The sequence below is a fragment of the Cydia splendana genome, chromosome 26, assembly GCF_910591565.1.
Source record: "Cydia splendana chromosome 26, ilCydSple1.2, whole genome shotgun sequence".
NCBI classification, from domain to species: domain Eukaryota; kingdom Metazoa; phylum Arthropoda; class Insecta; order Lepidoptera; family Tortricidae; genus Cydia; species Cydia splendana.
Window position 1 is genome coordinate 11,322,644 of NC_085985.1, and position 22,756 is coordinate 11,345,399.

Consider the following 22,756-nt stretch of genomic DNA (forward strand, 5'->3'; position numbering starts at 1 on the left):
AGATTTCCTAGTTTGAACTTATTTTTTATGAGGCTTTTAATTTTAAAAATAACTTCGAGACCTTTCCGAGTGCACACTTTGGCACTAACAATGTTAAAAACGGTCAAAATTCATGAAAAACCTTAATTTGGTAATAACTCGAAAACCGTGCCACTTTTACTGGGGTCATGCTAAGTTGGTTTGAGTCCTCTTGGCCTGGTCTACCTCCAGTATCACTGTGACGTGTCACTTATGGGACACCCTGTATATGACCAGAAGCACATTATCCGTGGGATGATAATAGGCGAATTGTTTTTTAATACCTAATTATTTTCTTATACATTGGCACCTGAGATTGACTAAAACTAGAGATCCATTAATCCATATATCTGGACACCTAATGCCTAGGTAATGTAGGTGATAAGGCCAAGTAGGCCCGGGCCTAGGGCGGCAAGATATTAGGGGCGGCAAATTGTGACAAAAAATGCGCTGATGATAACAAGAAATAATTCAAAATGTAGTCAATGTGATGGACCGGGTGCTGAGAAAGGGGCGGCTACACTCTACAGGGCCTGGGGCCTAGGGCGGCAAACACTGTAAATCCGCCACTAAGTAAATATGATTCATATTAGTAAATTATTGAATAATGTGTGTGTGGGACAGTATTTTAATATTTTCAACACGAGTTTAGTGATAACGTTATTTATTGGCTATTTCAGTAGTTGTAAATTGATAACTACATTGAGTAACTGAATATTAAATTGATTGGATTTAATATTATTTAGCTACTGAAGTGGTTTGTTTGTTGCAGTTCCCTTTGGAGTGTTTACATGACCATGATCCTGTTCCTCCTTATTTGTAAGTTTATTAAATTTAATTTTTCATTGCCAGCAAGCATCAAGCAAGAAAATGTGAGGGTTTGCAATAGAGAACACCATCAAGTGATGGGTGAGCGGAAAGTTTCCGTTAATACTTCAAATATTTCATATGGAAAATGGAAAACACACGCACGCACGCACGCACGTACACACGCACGCACGCACGCACGCACGCACGCACGCACACACACACACACACACACACACACACACACACACACACACACACACACACACACACACACACACACACACACACACACACACACATGCGTCACCCGTAAACCTAAAACTAAGTTTAGTTATATATAGTTTAAGTTTTACCTTGTCTTAATTTAAGGTGATTAACTATAGATAGAAAGATACAATCATTATTCAACCACAACTTAGATGCTTTGTGACACAATAAATAATAACAAGAGACAAAAAGAAAGTTGACAAGAGACAAAAAAAGAAAAAGGCAACATACAATTTTACACTAATAGCAGTACCGTAACATGGGGTGAGTAGGGTTCGCGTTGTGAGTTGGGTTATGAATGGGGAGAGAAGGGTTGAAAGGGAGGTGAGAAGGGATTTTAAGGCTACTGCTACAAAAAAATGTATTCCAATTTAAAATGGAGCTATAGTAATACTCATAATAAAAAAAAACACCCCAAATACGAGGCACTACGGGGTGAGGTGGGATTTCCTGTTTATCGTCAAAGTTATGAAATGGAACTACCCAAATTAAAATAAAAACTAAAATACAAACGTCCGGAACACTTATTATATACACCATTCAGTTTGCATATATGTAAAAATAAAATGTTATCGAGGTTTGAATGTCAGTTTTGCACCTACTCACCCCATTTTACGGTAATAGCAATTTAGATATTTGACCTATTTTATATAAGTAGAGGGTCATGTGTTGTGGTAAAGAATAGGCGCTGACTCAGCATAAATACTGCGGAGACCGCAGCACAGAATAACTAATAGTACTACCGATAACTGATCTTCCGCAAAGAGTAGTATAATCTTCCGTCAGAACCTTAAATAAAACCTTAAGTATATACCTACCTACTCATTTGTAATTTCGTTCAATTTATAGTGTCTTATTGTAGACCGCAAGCCACGAACAGATTTCCATGACCAATAGCCTCCCAGGCGATAACTCCTATATTGGTTAACGGCTATGTATGATGATCCCTCATGTACGTCAGCTGCCGCTCCGTTGGTGGGTTGAGGAATGGCAGCCACCGAAACATGTAAAAAATAAATATTTTTTTTTATCGCCTCCCGTTTGATACTTTGTCACAAAATAGTTTAGATGTTATTATAAATAAAAAATCCGTACCGATTTTGATATTTTTGTAAGGCATTTTTGGCATAGAATGTTTTTTAGTAGGTATATCGGTAGGGGTTTAATTTACATATTTTATTTAAGCTATATAAAATGTTTTTCCGCAGATGTTCCCTTGGTATTATCATCTCTAGATGTAGGCGTTGAGGACACAGACCTTAAAACCAACACTTGTACCAGCCAGGAAGAATTTTCACTCATTCTTAGCGAAATTCCTAAGAAAAACCTAAGGCATAACGGCCCGGCCACGACATTGCGCGGCCGGCGGCGGCAGCGGCGAGCAGCGGTAAGTCTCAATAACAAATAATTGGGCGACCTAACGCCACACCTTTGGCCTATACTCGGCTAGATGGCGTTTGATATTCACTGTTTGATATTTAACAATTTTTACACATATCGGTGAAAGAACATGGGTCAAAATCAGATAAAAAAAATTCCATATACATTTTATACATTTTCATTTTTAGTTTTAATTGTGTGTCGATAGATGGCAGTAAATTTACTGTGACTACAACTATGACAGTAACCCTCTTTTGGCTCCTCTACCTACACGATGGGCCATCATACCGGCCCATTGTGATGGGCCAGCGTGTAGTGAGGGTAGTGGTGTCGGATGGCTTATGGCGCGGCGGCATGGTGATGGGATGGTCACGGTGTCGGGTTTTCGGTCAGCGATGGTGCGTATGTATCTACACGTGTTTTCGAGCGACATGGACACGACACGATGCGACGCGTTTATTACTGAAATTTTAAATGTACCTACTTACTTTCGCATATTTAATATTAAGCAGTAATGTCTCCACACTAATTCTTGTGTAGGACTCGTATTTTTTTCTGGGTGCTTCCTAATATCTATTATATTGTATAAACCAGCGGTCGGCAACAGGCGCAAAAAATATGTTTTTAAATACGACTAGGTATGTCCCAGCCGTTTCTAGTCGCTGCCGCCGTTACTGAAAGTACGTGGCGGCGGTCGCTCGCGTTTGCCGCGCCGCCACTGCCGCCAACCGCCCCGCCAGCCGCCCCGCCGCCGGTCGAATTAGACTTATTAGACCATAAGTTGAGTTTTTGATAACTTTCAGATACTGAATCAGAACGAAATAACAAAAAAGAAAGCGTGTACTTTAATGCAACAGTCGCTGTACGCATCACAGGTAAATAAAACAAAAACCGTCCCGTAGGCGGGTTCCGTGAGTTACCTACCCTCCTGTCACCCGTGTGTACGGAATGGGGGTATAATATAGTAAGGTACCTATAGCTATCATGTACATTACAAGCAATAGGGAGTAGATACCTTCGCAGCGCTTTGTAGGTATGTATGTCTTTTTACTAAGAAAGGAATACTTTTTGCGATAACTCAAAAACGGACACATATTTTTTATTTTCGAAACAATTATTTGTGAAAATATTCACTTTGTTATTGTCAATGGTTATTGGACCCATGGTTAAGCCGACCAAGTGCGAGTTGGACTCGCGTTCCACGGGTTCCGTACATTACACTATTTTTACAACGTATTTTTAGGGTTCCGTACCTCAAAACTGAATTACAGAACTCTTGTAGGATCACTCGTGCAACTGTCTGTCTGTCCCACCATCCCCCCCCCTTTATCTCCAAAACTATTGGGTCTAAAATTTTGAAAAGAATACACAAAATACTTAGTTCTTTACGTATATATGTCAGGAAAACCTTTTAGAAATGTGCAGTCAAGCGTGAGTCGGACTTAATTACTTACTTCTTGATACGGGTTTTTTAGACATTTCATTCGGTTCCACGTAAAATAATTGGCCAAGCACGAAGTCAAGACTACGGTGTTCAGAGCACCGTTCCCTTTCTCTATACGCCTTACTAACTCTATGTGCTCTATTGTGAAAAAAAAAACACAACGACAGTGAAGAACGGAATTCTTAATTTGAATTTTTTCAGATAAACTGCAATAATAAATATGATTCTTACTGGGCACATTGAGATAGTCAATTGGTTGGAAAGCCTGTTCGAAATTTAAACGTATTTGCAATATAATAAGGTTGTATTTTGTAGATCTCTCTCATACTTTATAGTCGGCTATTCAGAAAAAAAAATATCCCACAAAAATAAGCAAGCAGAATTAAACTTTGTATCCAAGACATAAGTCATAAATGTCAATGCCAAAGTTTTGTTAAGGATCTTTCTCGCTAAAACTACTTCCTAATATGAAATGACCAGTGTAAGCATCATAGTCCGGTGGCCGGCTGCATGAAACAAACCTCATCAAAAAATAGAATATACCTACCCTGTAGAGGTACCTGACATTTAGTAGCTTCCAACGCACTTGGTCGGCCTAGGCTTAACCTGGCAGATTTTGTACAAATGGCCAAAACGTTGGACAAAAATTCATCAAAAAAAACCTCATCGAAAAATAGAATGAAACTTGTATGGTAGTATACCTGACCTTGAGGACAGTAAAAAAAAAGTGGTCGGCCTCACCTTAGCCTGGCAGTTTTTGCAGTCCGACCAGATTTATTGGGTCACGTGAGAGCTACAATTTACCTCATCGAAAAATAGAATGAAACAAATGGATTATAATAGCTAAAATAAGCCTGTTGACGTATGTCTTGGTCGGCCTCACGTTAACCTGGCAGTTTTTGCAGTCCGACCAAATTTATAAAAAAATCATCAAAAATTTTTTATCGAAAAATCGTATGAAACTGGTATGGTACGATGGCTGCCTTTGAGGACAGTAAAAAAAAGTGGTCGGCCAAATCCTGTGTTGGCAGGTTCCTGTGTCCGACCAATTTTGTGGTACCACGTGAGAGCTACAATTTTACCTCATCGAAAAATAGAATGAAACAAACGGATTATAATAGCTAAAATAAGCCTGTTGACGTATGTCTTGGTCGGCCTCACCTTAACCTGGCAGTTTTTGCAGTCCGACCAAATTTATACAAAAATCATCAAAAATTTTTTATCGCAAAATCGTATGAAACTTGTATGGTACAATAGCTGCCTTTGAGGACAGTAAAAAAAAAGTGGTCGGCCAAATCCTGTGTTGGCAGGTTCCTGTGTCCGACCAATTTTGTGGTACCACGTGAGAGCTACAATTTACCTCATCGAAAAATAGAATGAAACAAACGGATTATAATAGCTAAAATAAGCCTGTTGACGTATGTCTTGGTCGGCCTCACCTTTAGCTAGGCAGTTTTTGCAGTCCGACCACATTTATAAAGAATAATAATTTCTATATTGAAAATATGGTTTCTTCGCAGCTTGAACTTAACTTAATAATGCTAACTGAAAAAAGTCATAAGTAAATGAGTCCATGGAGGTCTTAGAGGGCTTTAAAAAAAAAGAAAACATTCAGTTCAAATTTTATTCATAAATCTATCTAATATCTAAATAACGTTTTCTAACTACTGACGTGGTTTCAGAGTAACACTTACGTTGAGATGATGTCTCACAGATGTCAAAAATAAAAAGGTTTTCATCGATTTTTGACAAGTTTTGAATCGTATATCCTACTTTTCCACTACAGATAGAATGAGGAGGCATAACTGACATTTTATCACGCCAGGTGGCGCCTCCATAGTGAAGTTGCTGTCACTGTCAAATCACATACATTGTTTCCAATAAATTGTAAACATTCTCCTTTTTTAACCGACTTCCAAATCCCAAAGGAGGAGGTTATCAATTCGGTTGTATGTTTTTTTTTCTCCACAATACTGCAATAGTGTGCGACAAATTGTGGAAATATACCTATAGGATCTCCCTTTTTTCCCAAGGACCCGATATGCATAAATCGGTGAGAAAAAGCTTTGAGTACCAAAAACTAAGGCAAATGACAAAGACCGTTTGTGTAGGCTGCATTTTAAGGAAGATAAATATTTTGGAAAGAGTAAATACACAGGTAAGCTAAGTTTTAACGAAGTAGTACATAATTTAAGGCATAATGGCTTGGCCACACATGCTGTATTCCATACGCATCATGACTTTGTGTACCTATCTGATGGGCGGGCGTATATGAAACGCCTTCTTGTACATGCAGGTGATCCAGGTATACACCAAAGCTTAGTTTTCAATCGAACACTTGTAATATAAGAGGAAAAACTGCACGTGAGCCTTCCAAAATTTTAATAAACGGTAAAATACACAAGATAACCTCACATATATTAAGTGATTATCTTTGCATCAAATCAGCCTTTTTTCCATCAACTGTAGCATTTCTCCTTCGAAGCTCGGTTTGTAGAAAAGAAATTCCCACCTTTTACCAGTGGTAACTACTGGGAATAAAAATTCCCAGTAGGTACCACCACACCGAGTTGGTGGTAACAACTAGGATTTTTTTTCCCAGTAGTTACCAGTGGTAAAAGGTGGGAAAATATTTCCCAGTAGTTACCACTGATAAGAACTTGGTGGTAACTAGTGGGAATAACCCTTTTATTGTTAATAATTACTGTTAATCATAATCATCTTCGGAGTCGAAGTCTGACGAACTTTCCCCAGACTCCGACTTATCTATTGTTATTTCTTCGACTCGCAAAGGCGTTATGTGTCCTTCAAACCATTTGATCTTATACATTTCATCTCTTAATGTCCAGCCACAATGTGTTGCATCAAATTTGATGCAAGTGGATTCTGCCGCGCACTGCCACATTGAATTTATGAAAGCCGTCCGTAACAAGCCATACGTCAACAGGTTTATTTTAGCTATTATAATCCGTTTTTTTTTTCATCCTATTTTCGATGAGGTAAATTGTAGCTGTCACGTGGTACCACAAATTTGGTCGGACTGCATAAACTGCCAGGCTACGGTGAGGCCCACCAAGCCATACGTCAACAGGTTTATTTTAGGTATTATAATCCGTTTGTTACATTCTATTTTTCGATGAGGTAAATTGTAGCTCTCACGTGGTACCACAAAATTGGTCGGACACAGGAACCTGCCAACACAGGATTTGGCCGACCATTTTTTTTTTACTGTCCTCAAAGGCAGCTATCGTACCATACAAGTTTCATACGATTTTTCGATAAAAAAATGTTTGATGATTTTTTTATAAATTTGGTCGGACTGCAAAAACTGCCAGGTTAAGGTGAGGCCGACCAAGACATACGTCAACAGGCTTATTTTAGCTATTATAATCCGTTTGTTTCATTCTATTTTTCGATGAGGTAAATTGTAGCTCTCACGTGGTACCACAAAATTGGACGGACACAGGAACCTGCCAACACAGGATTTGGTCGACCACTTTTTTTTTACTGTCCTCAAAGGCAGCTATCGTACCATACAAGTTTCATACGATTTTTCTATAAAAATTTTTTGATGATTTTTTTATAAATTTGGTCGGACTGCAAAAACTGCCAGGTTAAGGTGAGGCCGACCAAGACATACGTCAACAGGCTTATTTTAGCTATTATAATCCGTTTGTTTCATTCCATTTTTTGAAGAGGTAAATTGTAGCTCTCACGTGGTACCACAAAATTGGTCGAACACAGGAACCTGCCAACACAGGATTTGGCTAACCACTTTTTTTTTACTGTCCTCAAAGGCAGCTATCGTACCATACAAGTTTCATACGATTTTTCGATAAAAAAATTTTGATGTTTTTTTTATAAATTTGGTCGGACTGCAAAAACTGCCAGGTTAAGGTGAGGCCGACCAAGACATACGTCAACAGGCTTATTTTAGCGATTATAATCCGTTTGTATCATTCTATTTTTCGATGAGGTAAAATTGTAGCTCTCACGTGGTACCACAAAATTGGTCGGACACAGGAACCTGCCAACACAAGATTTGGCCGACCACTTTTTTTTGACTGTCCTCAAAGGCAGCCATCGTACCATACCAGTTTCATACGATTTTTCGATAAAAAAATTTTGATGATTTTTTTATAAATTTGGTCGGACTGCAAAAACTGCCAGGTTAAGGTGAGGCCGACCAAGACATACGTCAACAGGCTTATTTTAGCTATTATAATCCGTTTGTTTCATTCTATTTTTCGATGAGGTAAATTGTAGCTCTCACGTGACCCAATAAATCTGGTCGGACTGCAAAAACTGCCAGGCTAAGGTGAGGCCGACCAATTTTTTTTTACTGTCCTCAAGGTCAGGTATCCTACCATACAAGTTTCATTCTATTTTTCGATGAGGTTTTTTTTGATGAATTTTTGTCCAACGTTTTTGCCATTTGTACAAAATCTGCCAGGTTAAGCCTAGGCCGACCAAGTGCGTTGGAAGCTACTAAATGTCAGGTACCTCTACAGGGTAGGTATATTCTATTTTTTGATGAGGTTTGTTTCATGCAGCCGGCCACCGGACTATCAGTTAGCTAGCCCTAAGCAACCAAAGATCAGGCTGCAGTTGAAAAACTAATAAAGATAAAGTTAAGCTGATAATTTTCCCGCCGTCTCCATGCTTCTTTAAGTTGGGTATTGACTGGTCAGCTGCCTGTTAGCTATAGTTTTCGCGAAAATCGCCAGGACAGAGGTGAAAATTCTTGTATGAAAACTTGCAACTTCAAATGCATTTTTTATCGAAACTATTGCACTCTAAAATGAAGTCAAAATCAGTCCATCGACTCAATTTTTTGCAAGCTTTCTAATGGTACCCCACACGATTCTTACAAATAAAAAAAAATTCAAGCTACTCCTCTCAACCCCCTAAATTTCCCCCTAAAATCAGAAATAAGCAGTTTTGACTTATTCACAGTGTTAGTGATGGTACTTGCCATAACTATTCAAAATTTTAGGTACCTACATCAAACGGTCTTTGAGAAAAACGCATTTAACCGATTTGCAAGACCGAAGTGATCCCATAAGAGCACCGTGAACAAAGTTTTGTACGGTGCTCTAAAAATACATTGTTAAAACTTGGGTCTTTATAAAACCCGTAGGGGCTGGATCAAATCATCCGACTGACGCTTGACAGCACGTTTCTAATAGGGTTTCCAGTTATCTATTATAGGTAAAGAACTATTATTGTGTATTTTTTCAAAATTGTAGGCAGTAGTCCCACCAAGGGCGAGGAAGCGATCAATCGCTTCAATCAATCGCTCGCCAACTCGTTTCTACTTTCTAGCTCTAATCGCTTCTCGCTCATCGTTCTTGGAGGGACCGGTACCTTAGACCCAGTAGTTTCGGAGATAAAAGGGGGGCGTAGCCATTTTTTGCCTATTTTCTAGAATAACTTCAAAACTGTTTATCCTAATATTACGCAAAAAAATTATTCGAGATTTTCATAATGAGCTCTTTGATTTGATATTTTACACGATGATGATGTTAAAATGTCTCCCACTAGGTATCCCCCCCCCCCCCCCCACTTATCATTAATACTGACATTATCATACATAATATCTGTTAGTACATTCTTATATTCATCTAGTTTATTACCTACTTTATTACTAAAATTGCACTGTAAAGGCGCGATTCCACCAGTGTGCGGCACAAGCATATTCAGTACAAAAATGCTTGTGCCGCACAGTGCCGCACACTGGTGGAATCCCGCCTTAATATTGCTATCTTTATCGTTAAGTTTCTTGAGATCATGTTTCTTTGGTTTGTGTCTCCTATTTTGTTTTCTGCCTTGAAACATATGTTTACTTAGTAATAAATTATGGTCTGTTTACACTTATTTATTTGACTGGTATTTCTAACCAAAGATACATGAAGAGAGTTACATTGCCAGTGGCGCTAGGTGAGTAAAACTGGGAACTATTTTTTTAAAACAAGACAGGCTTGACGTCTAATGTAAAACTTAATCTAAACCCCAATACTCCCACTTATTTTACATTTTCACTACGTCTCACCGGTGTTCATACATTTAAATAGATAATATCTATATTATAATGTACCTATACATCTATAATAGCCTAACAATGTACCAAATCTTCTATCCAAAGACAGAATTTTTGTGGTGTCAGAGTTTTTGTTAGAAATTCAACTAACTGGTTTGAACTTTGAACATATTTGATTTTTAACAATCCTTGCTCTACCTTCTCACGAATAAACTTGTACTTTACATCAATATGTTTGGATCGTTGATGAAATACAGGGTTGCTTATTAATTTAATAGCAGCTTGGTTATCCACCAACATCGCAGAGTGATATTATTAAGAGATTCACCTAAGTCAATCAATAATTGTTTTGTGGCTTCACAGGCAGCCATAAATTCAGCTTCCATTATACAGGGAGAGGGTTTTATGGTTTGCTGTTTTCTACTGGCCCATATAATTGGAATATCCATCTCAACTGGTGGATTTATATCATCCAGTGTCACAGTACCTACCTAACCAACCAGGCCTGAATTTCCTTTATTTATACTATAGGTATAAAAATTTGCTATGCTAATAAACAATGCTATTAAGTATCTTAAAATGCGTTTTACAGCTTTTACATGCTCTATGCTTGGGTTATTGACATAACGACATACAATATTTACTGCAAATGAAATGTCTGGACAACACACCGAGGCCAGAAATAACAATGAGCCTACTGCCTCTCTAAAAGGAAAACTTACTGGCTCGCCATCGCATCGTTAGGTAGTGCAATTTGTTAATTTAATAACACATTTGGGTCTGGCGTAGCGCAGGAATCTCTGGCATATTGAATCCCTGAACCATCTGTTCTATATATCTCTTTTGAGTAATATGGATGGATAATATTCACTCTTAACTATTTCTAGTTCAACAAAATAATTAAGATCCAAGATTCTTACATAAAAATTTGTTTTTAGAGCTTCAATAACTAAGTTGTTGTCCCTAATATAATAGCCTATTTGAGTGTCCCACTGCTGGGCAAAGGCCTCTCCCCTTAATTTCCACGACTCCCGATTTGGTGTTTCCTCTGGTCAGTTGTTCAGGAAGCTGTCCAGGTCATCCCGCCCTCCGTTTGGGCCTGCCGCGTCCACGTCCCTCTACCGGCATCCACTTGGTGGCTAAGCTAGCCCACCTCTCCGGATGCATGCGGTAGAAGTGACCGGCCCAGTCCCATTTGAGCATAACTAAGTTAATTGTTACGACTGTTATTTTTGAGTGTTAAGTATGGAAAAAAGGAAACTGGTACACTTCATTTTCAATACTTGGAAGAGCAATATTTGAAACCAATACTCAATACTCAATACATTTATTGCACATAATGGTTACAGAGGTGGTATATACATATTATAATTACAGATCACATTATGTACCCTGTTGGGCAGCAAAAAATACAGAACTGGAGTGCTATAAGAGCCTCTAATACTAACTTACTATATGTATTAAAATTGCACTCGGCTAGCTTTAAACTATAATACATGAGCATATATTGGACTCTAACTAAGAAAGAAGGGAGCAAACGTGGGTATAGCGGCTACATTTACTTATGGTTGGGCACTCTGAGTAGGTATTATTGGTATTAGATAAATATGTTATATTATAATTATGGCTAATAAGGAAAATTATTTAGAGTAAGTTGGCGCCGTTGGAGAATACAATAAATTGGTTGTCTTATGAACCATGCCGTACGTAGGTACGTTACACTTTACGCGCTTCGAAACCGCAAGTAATTAATCGCAGTGCGTTCTAAACCTTAACTTGTTGTTGGCATAAATATTTGTTTATAGGAGCTGATCAGGCCCTTGGAGCGACTGTTCAAGTCGTTTCAAGCGAAGCCCGAGTACCGTGTGGCGTATATCTTCCTCCAGATGGAGCAAGCGGTGGCAGATGCTAAGTCCATTATGAAAATGATAATAGAACGCAGGTAAGACGGAACAACTTTCAGAAGACGGAACAGACGGCCAATGGCAGCGCTAGCATGAAAACGATACGTATGTAGGTAAAATACACAATGACATTTGGAGGCATTTTTTTGATATTAAGATCCGATGATATAATAAATGTAAACGCATCATCTTTCTGAAGATGGAACAAGCGGTGGCTGATGGCAGCGCCATCATAAAAAGGATATATAGAACGCAGGTAAATGTGGCATTCAGAGGCGTACATATTTCATGGAACAGACTGCATGGGGACGATAAGGCCATCATAAAAACGATAGAACGGCATACTTCACATGCCAACTTATATTTTTTGTTTTTTCGTGACTTTATATAATTTTCAGGGCACTAAGAATCAGGCTAAGGTGACTGTGCACCGTGTTTGATAACACAGAGTGTGGAAGTGTTAGAGTTAGCTTAGCCTTAATATTCAACACTAAGTACTCGTGTTACAGGCGAAACGAGAAAAACCACCCCAATCCGTGGTCGACCTCCCAGCGGCTTCAAGTTTTCTGGCAACTAGTCAAGAGGCACACGGACCTAACTTACCTGGTTTGTAAAGGGACACTTTTCTGGCAACTACTTAGTCAATAGACACTTGGACCTAACTTACCTGGTTTGTAAAGGGAAACTTGGGAGTGGGAGTGGGAGTGGGATTGGCCAACATTACTAGTAAAAATTTAGTATTTTAACTCAAAACCTAAAATAAACTGGGTGCGTATCGATGGCTATAAACATTTTTATTATAATATCAGTTGCAATAACGCTTTAGTATAATTATTAAATTATATAACAACACTTAATATATTTTCATATGATATATATTATCATTTTATATAATGATTAATTGATCTAATAACATTTAGCATAACATTCTTGAAGTATAATGCATACTTCCTATACCGAATTTATGATATAAAGTTATTTCATCTAAAGTAGAATTGTAATAACCTTTGTTGATATAATGTATTAGATATATAATTCCACATTTACTATTACACACTACAAAAAACGATACTCTTTCTACGTATAACGAACTGCTATTTATAACTAGGTAGGTAAGGTTAAGAACTGCGACCCCTACACAAAACCAACCGCTACCAGAATACTTAGGTTAGGTTAAGAACTGCGACCCCTACACAAAACGAACCGCTACCAGAAAAGTAGGTTAGGTTAGGTTAGAATTGCGTCCATTACACAAACAAACCACTACCAGAATACTAGGTTAGGTTAGGTTGGAATTGTGACCCAATTTACAAAGAAAAATTGATTGATTTATTAAAAATTAAACATTGGATGTTTTTTTAGATTCAAATTGGAAGCCTCACGATACTTGTTAGTATGTACGTGTTTGCTGTAAAAAAAAGTTACAGGCGTTAAACATTTACATATGTCCTCATAAAAATACCTATATTATACCGAATAATGCTTATATAATAATACTTGTATAATAAATAAGCATTATATCACATGATAGTTATAATAAATGAGTGTTAAATTATATCAAAAGATAATTATATAAAATGATATTAAACATTTTAATAATATACCAAATGTATATTATACAAAATGAGTTATTATATTTTCTGAAATTATATTAAATTTTGTTATATCTACAGAAAATATATTAATTATTTTTATATCGATCATTACACACCCAAATAAACTATGTACTCACCTAACACTAATAAAAATGTGTACTATATTATGTAAAATAATTAAATTAAATCATAATATTAAATTCTTAAAACTAAAATTAAACATACAAATAAAATAAAAACACGAACTATAAAATATATACTTACCTACAAAAACCAAACCAAAGAGAAAACCCCATCATTCTAAATGACAATGCTAAATTAAAGTTCTTCTAATAAATACCCGAATCGCTAAGCGCCACTTGCACCATTCTACTAACCCCGGGTTAACACATTCGCTGCGTTACGGGAAGCATTTGGCCGTATTTGACTTTCCGCCGGTGCGGCAGCTATCTGCGCTTGTTTTACCCCCGGTGCGGCGGTGGGTTTTCTATGTTCTCGTGTGAGTGAAAAAAAGATGACTATACTCCCGATATTCTTACTTCAAGTATTATACCTATACTATTTCGAAAGAAAAAATGTACGGGAAGTATTTTTCCGTAACCGACTGAAAACTATTTTTTTAATACAGCGTGCGGAAAGTTGGTTTTCGCGAACTAGTGCTTTTCAATTTTTTTTAATTTTTTAAAATTTATACTTGTTCCAATTCACGACTACTTATTGATGAATGTTAATATTAGTTTCCTAATATTCGTCGTAATCAACATAAAAACCTACTATTAATGTAAGAATATGAAAAATTACATATTTCATATTTGATTACTTACTTACGGTGCCCTATTGATATTCCGAAAAAAAATACGCCGATTTTTGTTTCGCCGACAACGATTCGCAGACGGGTTGTTTGGCAGAGTAACGATTCGCCGAATCTCGTTACGCATAATAGTCGTTTGCGAGAGTAGTCAATAAGCAGAACATTGATACGCATATTTACTATTCGTAGAATAATCATTCAGTAACTGTCATAATTACCCGAGAAACCATTGGTCGAAACACGGTCGAATGTTCATTTGGCATTAATATTGAATGTGCGTTTTTTTAGCATTAGAAAAAAGGTAAACAATCTTGACGTGCCTTTTAATTGAAAAACTCTTATTAAAAATAAGTCATGGCAAATATGTAACATTCACGAATCTAATACGATCATTTATATTCTTCTGCTTTCATAAGTAATACTTAGTTACTGATTTTTAAAAAGGGTTTTTTAATTAAAAGACATGTAAACGTCGCTTACCTTCTTTCTAATGCTAAAAAAAAATATAAAATAAGGTGAGATTTCAATTACTGATGAAGTGCACCTGATGATGATGATTGTTGAGGATAATGATGATGATTTTTTAAAAGCAGTATGTTTAGCGATTACTCCAGCACCCATGGTCCGATTTGAGTTATTCTTTTTTGTTTGAAAAAAGTTACCTGCGAGGTATTCCCATAATAATTTTGGTTCTGATCTGATGTTGTAATCCATGAGGAATTGACGGAACCCCTCAATTTTTAAGAATTACTTAAAAAAGTCATTGATGTTGAAGGCTTATTACAGAGTCGAGGACTACTTGACAGACAAACATGCATGGTCCAAACCAGAAACTGTAATAACGACAAGTAGCAATTAAAAGCATTGTATTATGTGTAGAGTTAAAGGTGACTCAGCTCAGGTAAGAAAGCACATCAAATTGTATGAAAGCATCTCATAACAATCAGTCAGATTCATATAATATGTATTCTCATTTCTTTTATTGGTTTTATTTTCTTTTCCTTTTGTAAGAATTTGATATGTTTTCTGAAAGAGCTACGTATTTGTATAAAGTTATGTACTCACTGAGTATAATTGCATGAATTCTATAGTAATTTAAATTGTATTTTTCTTAATTACTCGTAGTGCATGTTAATTATAAGATGTAATAATGGTTTGAAAAGATGTGTCCCGCCGAGTTTGTTGCCGGTCCCATATTGGGATGCCCTCCTCCAATTGAGGGGGGATTTAAATCTTCTCGGGGCAGAGGTGTACGGTTGGAGCCGGTAAAGGTTTATTTGACGTTCATAAGCGCATTGTAATATGCCTACTTGAATAAACTATTTTTTATTTTTTATCTTCTCTTTTTAAAGGCATGTGTATTATGATTTCGGTATTTTCTAAAGTAACTCAAGCATTTCCTCCTAAAATCCACCAATTTCATGATGTGCAACTGTAGCCTTACCACGAGTTTGACACTACATATTCGCTAACTTCGTCGTAACTTTATATTCATATACTTAACGCATTTACTTAAAAAATGATAATATTTTATTTCATTCTTTTGTTTCGAAAATAACGACTTATATGTAAAATGTGAAACGTTATTCGACTAAACATTGCTTAAACGAAACGATTACTCTGCCAAATGGAAATCGTCCAATAATAGTTCTGCGAATTTACACAGAAGCGAACTGAACGGTATGTGAACCAAGAGTCTACGTAACGTTAGTTGACCAGAAGTTACATTGACAAATAAATGACTCTGCGAAACGATGTTCGGCGAATCGTTGTCGGCGAATCGATGATCTGCTAAAAGTTTATCGGAGAATCATTAGGTACCCCTTACTTACCTCTTCATCATTATAACACGTTTATTTTTAATATTGAATATTGAAAAACTGTTCTTAATAAGTTGTCTGAATGGAACGGAATAGCTGCCTAAACGCCTGTCAAAAAAGAGGCGTTTTTCTTACTGCAAGCATGTTTTAAGTTTTCAAAGGCAACATTCGATATTGTTCTTATAAATATACGATACATAAATAATCGTAAATAACGATACTTAGGTAATAATAGTGCAATGTTTTATATTTACAATTGTTTATGTCTTATAGAACATGCATTTGAACAAAAACTTTCATTGAAGTGGGGGACAATAATAATAACAAAATCCATTCTAGTCGAATAAAAGCTAAAAAAAACTTCAATATGTCAAATTTTTTTACTGCGAAAGATCGAACTTACAACAACTTTGTTTTCCAATCTTCAGTTCAAGTTTTCAAAAAGTTGCTTATAAAATGAGCGAATCAGAGTTTGAAATTGATTTCGAAAGGTTCGAAGGGTACGCAGCGCTGAAATTGGTCATAGTGCTGCGCATTGTTCACGTTTCCGCGTCGAAACGACATTTTATTAATGCGACAATTCAAGAGTATGACATCTATATTGAAAATTACCTACTCTAAAAGTCCGACCCCTTTTTATAATTATACGAGGATGAATAATATTTGTTTTGAACAGGTACAGACACGATGACGATAATAGATATTTTGTCGATTATAATAGTCGTTATAGATTCTTTAGTATCCCATCACTAGTGTCATATACGGCCTGTGCGGCAAGGGAAGTATATTCCCGTAAAATTAAAAAGGGTTTTGAAAAATGCCTATATCTTTTGGAATTTTATACAGATCCGCGGGCGACGGCAGCTGTATACAGAGTGATTCAGGAGACGTGAGCAGGACTAACACTGCGCATATCGTTAATTGTAAGCAACTGTTTCGTATCAGTATTAGTGAGGTTAACGTTAATTTTCTAGTCGTGTTGAAAAAACATGACATGCATGGTCACCCTAAAATTAGAATACTAAACTACCGATATTCTGTGTCAAATTGAATGTCATTACTGTCATCATTATTACTTATTTATTTATTTATTAACATAAAAGTATACAGCTTATACAAATACAATGTCCCACAAAACAGTTTACACGGTTTGACTGTGGGATCTTGCAGTCTCTACTCTCTTATATTACATTAAAGTTTACATCTGTCATTACTAATAATGCTCAACAATTACTAAACGCGATTTACGAGGTAACTACGCAGCTTTTTACCAAATTTTACTTTATTGGCTTCCTGTCTGATGTCAGAGGGCAGGCTGTTGAGTATGTAGGGAAGGCTTTTATGAAGACATCTATCGCCGTAGTAATTAGTAACCCTCGGCACAACAAACTTGCCCGCAGACACCGACCTGGTTCCACAAACATCGTTACGGTATAACTGGGTATGCTCTCGACTGCCATGATTGTTGTACAAAATTAAATATTTATGCTTAAGGCTCACCGGAAGAATATTACATACTTTAAACAAATTTCTATAGTCTTTTTTATTTTTATCTCTAGTTTTATTATTAACTAACAGTTTTAGGAATCTAACTTGCATACATTCTAACTTGTTTAAATTAGTTTTAGTTGTTAATCCGTAACAGTCAAGTGCATAACCAATTATCGACTCAACTAAAGATACATATAAATATTTTAGAATATGCAGAGGTACTTTGAAACTTAGATAATAAAATTTTCCTAGTAATACTTTAAGTTTGCTATAAATAAAATCGACATGGTGCGTCCAGGAAAAATGCTCATCAACTTTGAGACCTAAATACGTTACACAGTTAACACGAGATATGGGGTTACATTGGCAGTCTAATATATCATTATGCATACAAGAAAAATCATGGGTTATAATAGGAGTTGACAGGTTAGACACTTCTAAGTAGGGAGATCGAATGAATAATAGCTTAGTTTTATCAGCATTAAGCACAATGCCATTATCATGCGACCAGCGGACTACTGCATCGACATCTTGCTGCACCAAGCGGCAGGTGTCGGGCAGCTCGCTCGCACTGCCGGCGCACAATATACACAGGTCGTCGGCGAACATGTGCGCCGAGCAGTGCCGCAGCACGCCGCACAGGCTGTTCACGTGCATCAGATAGCTCACGGGTCCAGTACAAGAGCCCTGCGGCACGCCACAAGACACCTGTCGCTCGTCGCTAAGCGCAGAACCCACCCGCACACGGTACGAGCGCCCAGTGAGGTAGTCCCGGAACCATTGGTTCAGCGGCTCCCCCACCCCGCACTCACTCATGGCCTGTAACAGCGTGCAGGTCTCTAAAGTGTCAAATGCTTTACTGAAATCGAAAAATACTGCCACGACTACTTTTTTATTAGACAAGTAAGTGTTAATTTCATCTGTGAAGCTCGCTAGTAGCGTGTCAGTACTTTTGCCCTTCTGGAACCCATGCTGGCAGTTATTTATTATTAAATTTTTATTGAGGTAATTACTAAGTTGCTGTACAATACATTTCTCTATAACCTTATCTACACTAGAAAGAATGGCAATAGGTCTATAATTAGATAACAGTTTTGGAGATCCTTTTTTATAGATTGGACGGATTAAGGCCTGTTTAAGACCGTCTGGGAACTTCCCAGTACATACAGACAGATTAATTAGCTTAGCCAATACAGGACTGACTTTGTCAGGAATTGTTTTCAGATCTGACATGCGTATTAGATCACAGCCTGGTGCCTTTTTAGTACAAATCTTATTAAGTATATTCATAACCCCTTTAGCTGTCACAGGTTGCCATCTCATACATACCTCAGAGTTACTTACATACTCGTCACGGCATAACCATTTTTCATTACATACATGTTTAATATGACTTATCTCATTAGAAAAATTATTAGCGAAATTGTTACACACTGTACTAACGTCACCTTGTCCTACCATATTGTTAAGAATTTGCATATCTAAAGACGTCTTCTGTTTACCTAATAAACTATTAATTTTATCCCACATCCTGGTCTGGTTACTTTTGAAAACTCGTGTCTCACTCAAGTTTGACAGTATATTTTCTTCGTAATCAAAATGCCATTACGGTTAAAGAGGTTTTATGTTTTATATTAATTATTGATATATTGATATGATTGTTGAGAATTAAATTTGCCCTCACCAAAAAATTAAAAAATAGGAAAAAGTGTGGTAGTTTCTCCTAAATACAACGGTGATCGATCAATTATCAGTTACTGAGTGTGCATCAGGATTAGTCCTGCTCACGTCTCATGAATCATCCTGTATACACAAGGATCTATATATAGTGTATTAATCAGAATGACTTTTAGTTCAAATCGATAACATTCCAGGTCTATATTAGGGACCTTTAAAGTCAGGACATGGTACGGGAAAATGTAGGTCGTGCCGCAAATTTGGCTTTCTCAATACGGGAAGTATATGACTCGTAAAGCACTGGCAGTAAGTTTGGGTTTTGCGCTGCCGCACCGAATGTGTTACAGGTTAAACCTGGAGTTACCATGGTTACCAGTACAATTTGACACTAAGTTAACAGTTTAACCTCGGGTTAGTGGGATGGTGCAAGTGGCCCTAAGTGACTTAGCACCATCACTTGCACCATCCCAATAACCCGGGGTTAACCGGTTAAACCTGGAGTTACCATGGTTACCAGTACAATTTGATGCTGGGTTAACGGTTAAACCGGTTAACCCCGGGTTAGTGGGATGGTGCAAGTGGCCCTTAAGCTTAAGGAGTTCCCTCATTTATATTGTGAAGCAGATAACCCATCAGCAAACAAATCAGCCTGTTTCTTCGGGTTCGGATATTTATAGTTTCGGACGCCATGTGCAGTGCACCTGGATACCAATAAAAATATAAATCAGTTCACTTTATTCACACAAGCAGTCAATGTTTTAACCTGCATGGTGTTTACACTCTACTCTATTCAATAATGGGTGTGGCCTGTAACATGAGCAAAAAATTAAACTGTATATAGGCTGTACTCCTCATACTGACCAACATTTGTTCAGCGACTTTTAAAAATAACTTGTAGTTTGATTTTTAATACACTTTAAAGTTTATTCTAAGACGCAATGTATTGCGAATATTGTTATGTTTAAGGCGTGACAAGCAAGTCCATTAAAGATAATATTTATTTTGTATGAAAAATAGGGAGTTTAAATACTTTGTGGCGTCGCACCGCCTCACTAGCCCTTAATTATAATGTTAATATTGCCTGCATTGACCCGGCCTTCAGTCGAAGACCGGGTCACTGATTGGTCGAGCGAGGGCGAATGACATATCCCGTTCACTCCATTCGAGAGTGAACGATTACCTTCCAACACCATTCGCTCTAGACCTCTTTCTGCTCTGCCTTCGGGATAGAAACCACACATAGAAACTAGACTGTACTGTACGCTTTATCTGTACCTATACCTACGTACTAAGCTAAGAAGCTAACATGTAAGTTATCCATGTAATCCATCCGCATCATGCAATACACGATAATCTTCAAGGCTCGTCTTATTACTATCAAAAACCACCTGCTAGGATCCCCGCAAACCAAAACTTCATAATTTTTAAAAGTTGTTGAACAAAAGTGTCACGGTTTGAGGAGTACAATCTATGTTTTAATTATTTGCTCATGTTACAGGCCACACCCGGTATATCTAGTAACAAAAGACCTTGTTACTAGTGGACGCAGTGGTTGGTTAATTGTGACACTAGCCCGCGACTTACTTAATTTAAATAAGTACTTGGTAATAAATTTAAACAACGTAAAGAAGGAGAAGAATACATATAACTGACATTTTGTCTTGTCTTGATATTTAAAAGGTATCTTAGTTGGCGCTATACTGCATGAGAAATTGCTGTGTCATGTACCGGACTCAAGACTTGGTTAAATGTTTAACCGATTTGGGTTTACGCAATACAAGTAATTCATGGAAATATCAAACAGACAACTTAATACTTACTTACCAAAAGCATCACATCCATAAACACAACGCCTTCTCCGAAGGTAGCTCATGTTAAACATCTAACAGAAAAAACTGAACAACAAATAAACAAACAGAACAACTCAGATTTAAACCAGTAACGAATAACTAAATAAATCTTTAAAAAACCGGCCAAGTGCGAGTCGGACTCGCGTTCCAAGGGTTCCGTACATTACCCAATTTTTCACAATGTATTTTTTATATGTGAAACGCCTTTAAAAAATCCGTAGGGGTCAGATTGAAAACTAAGTAATTAGGCCGACTTACGCTTGACTAGGCTATTTTTAATAGGTTTTCCTGTCATCTATCTTAGGTAAAGAACAATTTTGATTTGGGGGGGGGGGGGGGGGGGGTCATTTTTTGGCTATTTTCTTAAATAACTTCTAAACTATTTATTTTAAAATTACAAAAAATATATATAACAAGGAAATATCTGTCAACAACATTTGGCTATCCCTAGCATCTCATTTTTGGTGACTGTGTAACCCGTGCCAAGTTCCATCTACCTACAACCAAAACTGCATGCTGAGCGGAATCTAATGGTGCGAATAGGATAGGTATAGCCAGGGGAATACTACTGCTCAGCTGTCGAATGACCCTTAACCATGTTGATATTATGGCTGTTTACAGTTAGACTACCTGCGAGAAAGAATACCACTAGGGACTGCAGGAGTAGACACCACACCAGGCACACCAGCTCCAGATGTGATGAACCGCACGGGGAAGCGCAGCTGGTGGATGAGGAGGCCAAAAGGGTAATTCTTCAAACGGTAAATTTTCTGCGTCCTGAGGAAGAAAGTAGCTACCAGAGGCATTAAAATATCTGAACGCATTCTTTATTTTTTTAATTTCCCTAAAACCAAGTTATACATCGAAAACAGATATTGTATAGTGTATTTGTCGTAGTTTTGTTGTAAATTACAATAAAATATGTGTAGCTTCGCTGTCATTCCCTTGGTATCTCACTAAAGAACGCGTACATCAATACTCGTGCCGTGGGTCTCACCGTGGCTCGGGTCCGCGCTGTGTAACAAAAGTCAGTACCGCTTCTTGTATGGCGAGGAGAGGACGCTACTCGCCGCTGGAGCTCTGAGATATTGGCGCAAGTATCTCGGTCCCTTTGGGTTCAATTGGCGTAAAGGACATTTTGGCGAAAATTAGTTATATATACAGTTTTGTTCAGAATTCCAATAGTATGGGTAAAATAACATATGACATCCTAACTAGCAAATCTATATGATGCACCAAGGCGGTTTGTTTACAGGTGGCCTACCGCGAAACGCGAAAATTGAAATTTCTTTATCTGCCTCTCTATCGATCGAATAAGCAAGAGTGATAGAGAGGCAGAAATCGAACTTTCGATTGTCGTGTTTCACGGTAGGCCATGTGATTCACCTAGTGACGCATGATGTGTCATTGATGATGTCAATCAGGTTTGTTTACTGTATGTGCTAGTGGAGCCACCTACGCAGAGCTTTGCCTAATGTTCCCTATTGTTCGAAAATCGCGTGTCATTTATATCTTATATGTACGGATATAATGGTCGTTCTTGTCTACGTGACAGCGTGATAAAACGGTGTCCGTCACTTTCTATCCCACGGTGTTAAAAAGTGACAGTTGTTTTATCACGTGGATAAAGATGGATAAAGCCATCCATA

General features: G+C 37.4%; 1 protein-coding gene across 2 annotated transcripts; it reads left to right on the top strand.

Moving 5' to 3' along the window:
• The first annotated feature begins 703 nt into the window (after positions 1 to 703).
• LOC134803390 (uncharacterized) lies at positions 704 to 21,930 on the top strand. Of its 2 annotated transcripts, XM_063776207.1 has the most exons (6): positions 704 to 837; positions 2,304 to 2,482; positions 3,279 to 3,350; positions 11,765 to 11,901; positions 12,373 to 12,469; positions 21,729 to 21,930. In XM_063776207.1, the coding sequence occupies exons 1-6, from the start codon at positions 810 to 812 to the stop codon at positions 21,855 to 21,857; spliced, it is 642 nt and encodes a 213-aa protein (XP_063632277.1). In that variant the 5' UTR covers positions 704 to 809; the 3' UTR covers positions 21,858 to 21,930. The 2 variants fall into 2 exon arrangements, with proteins under 2 accessions (XP_063632277.1, XP_063632278.1); XM_063776208.1 differs by lacking the exon at positions 3,279 to 3,350.
• The last annotated feature ends 826 nt before the right edge of the window (positions 21,931 to 22,756 follow it).

What these genes read in the sequence shown, in the direction of transcription:
- LOC134803390 (XM_063776207.1), top strand. Translation starts at nt 810, where the DNA reads ATGACCATGATCCTGTTCCTCCTTATTT. An exon ending in GGCGGCAGCGGCGAGCAGCG is followed by an intron (nt 2,483 to 3,278) that starts GTAAGTCTCAAT and finishes GATAACTTTCAG; the next exon opens with ATACTGAATCAGAACGAAAT. An exon ending in AAAATGATAATAGAACGCAG is followed by an intron (nt 11,902 to 12,372) that starts GTAAGACGGAAC and finishes CTCGTGTTACAG; the next exon opens with GCGAAACGAGAAAAACCACC.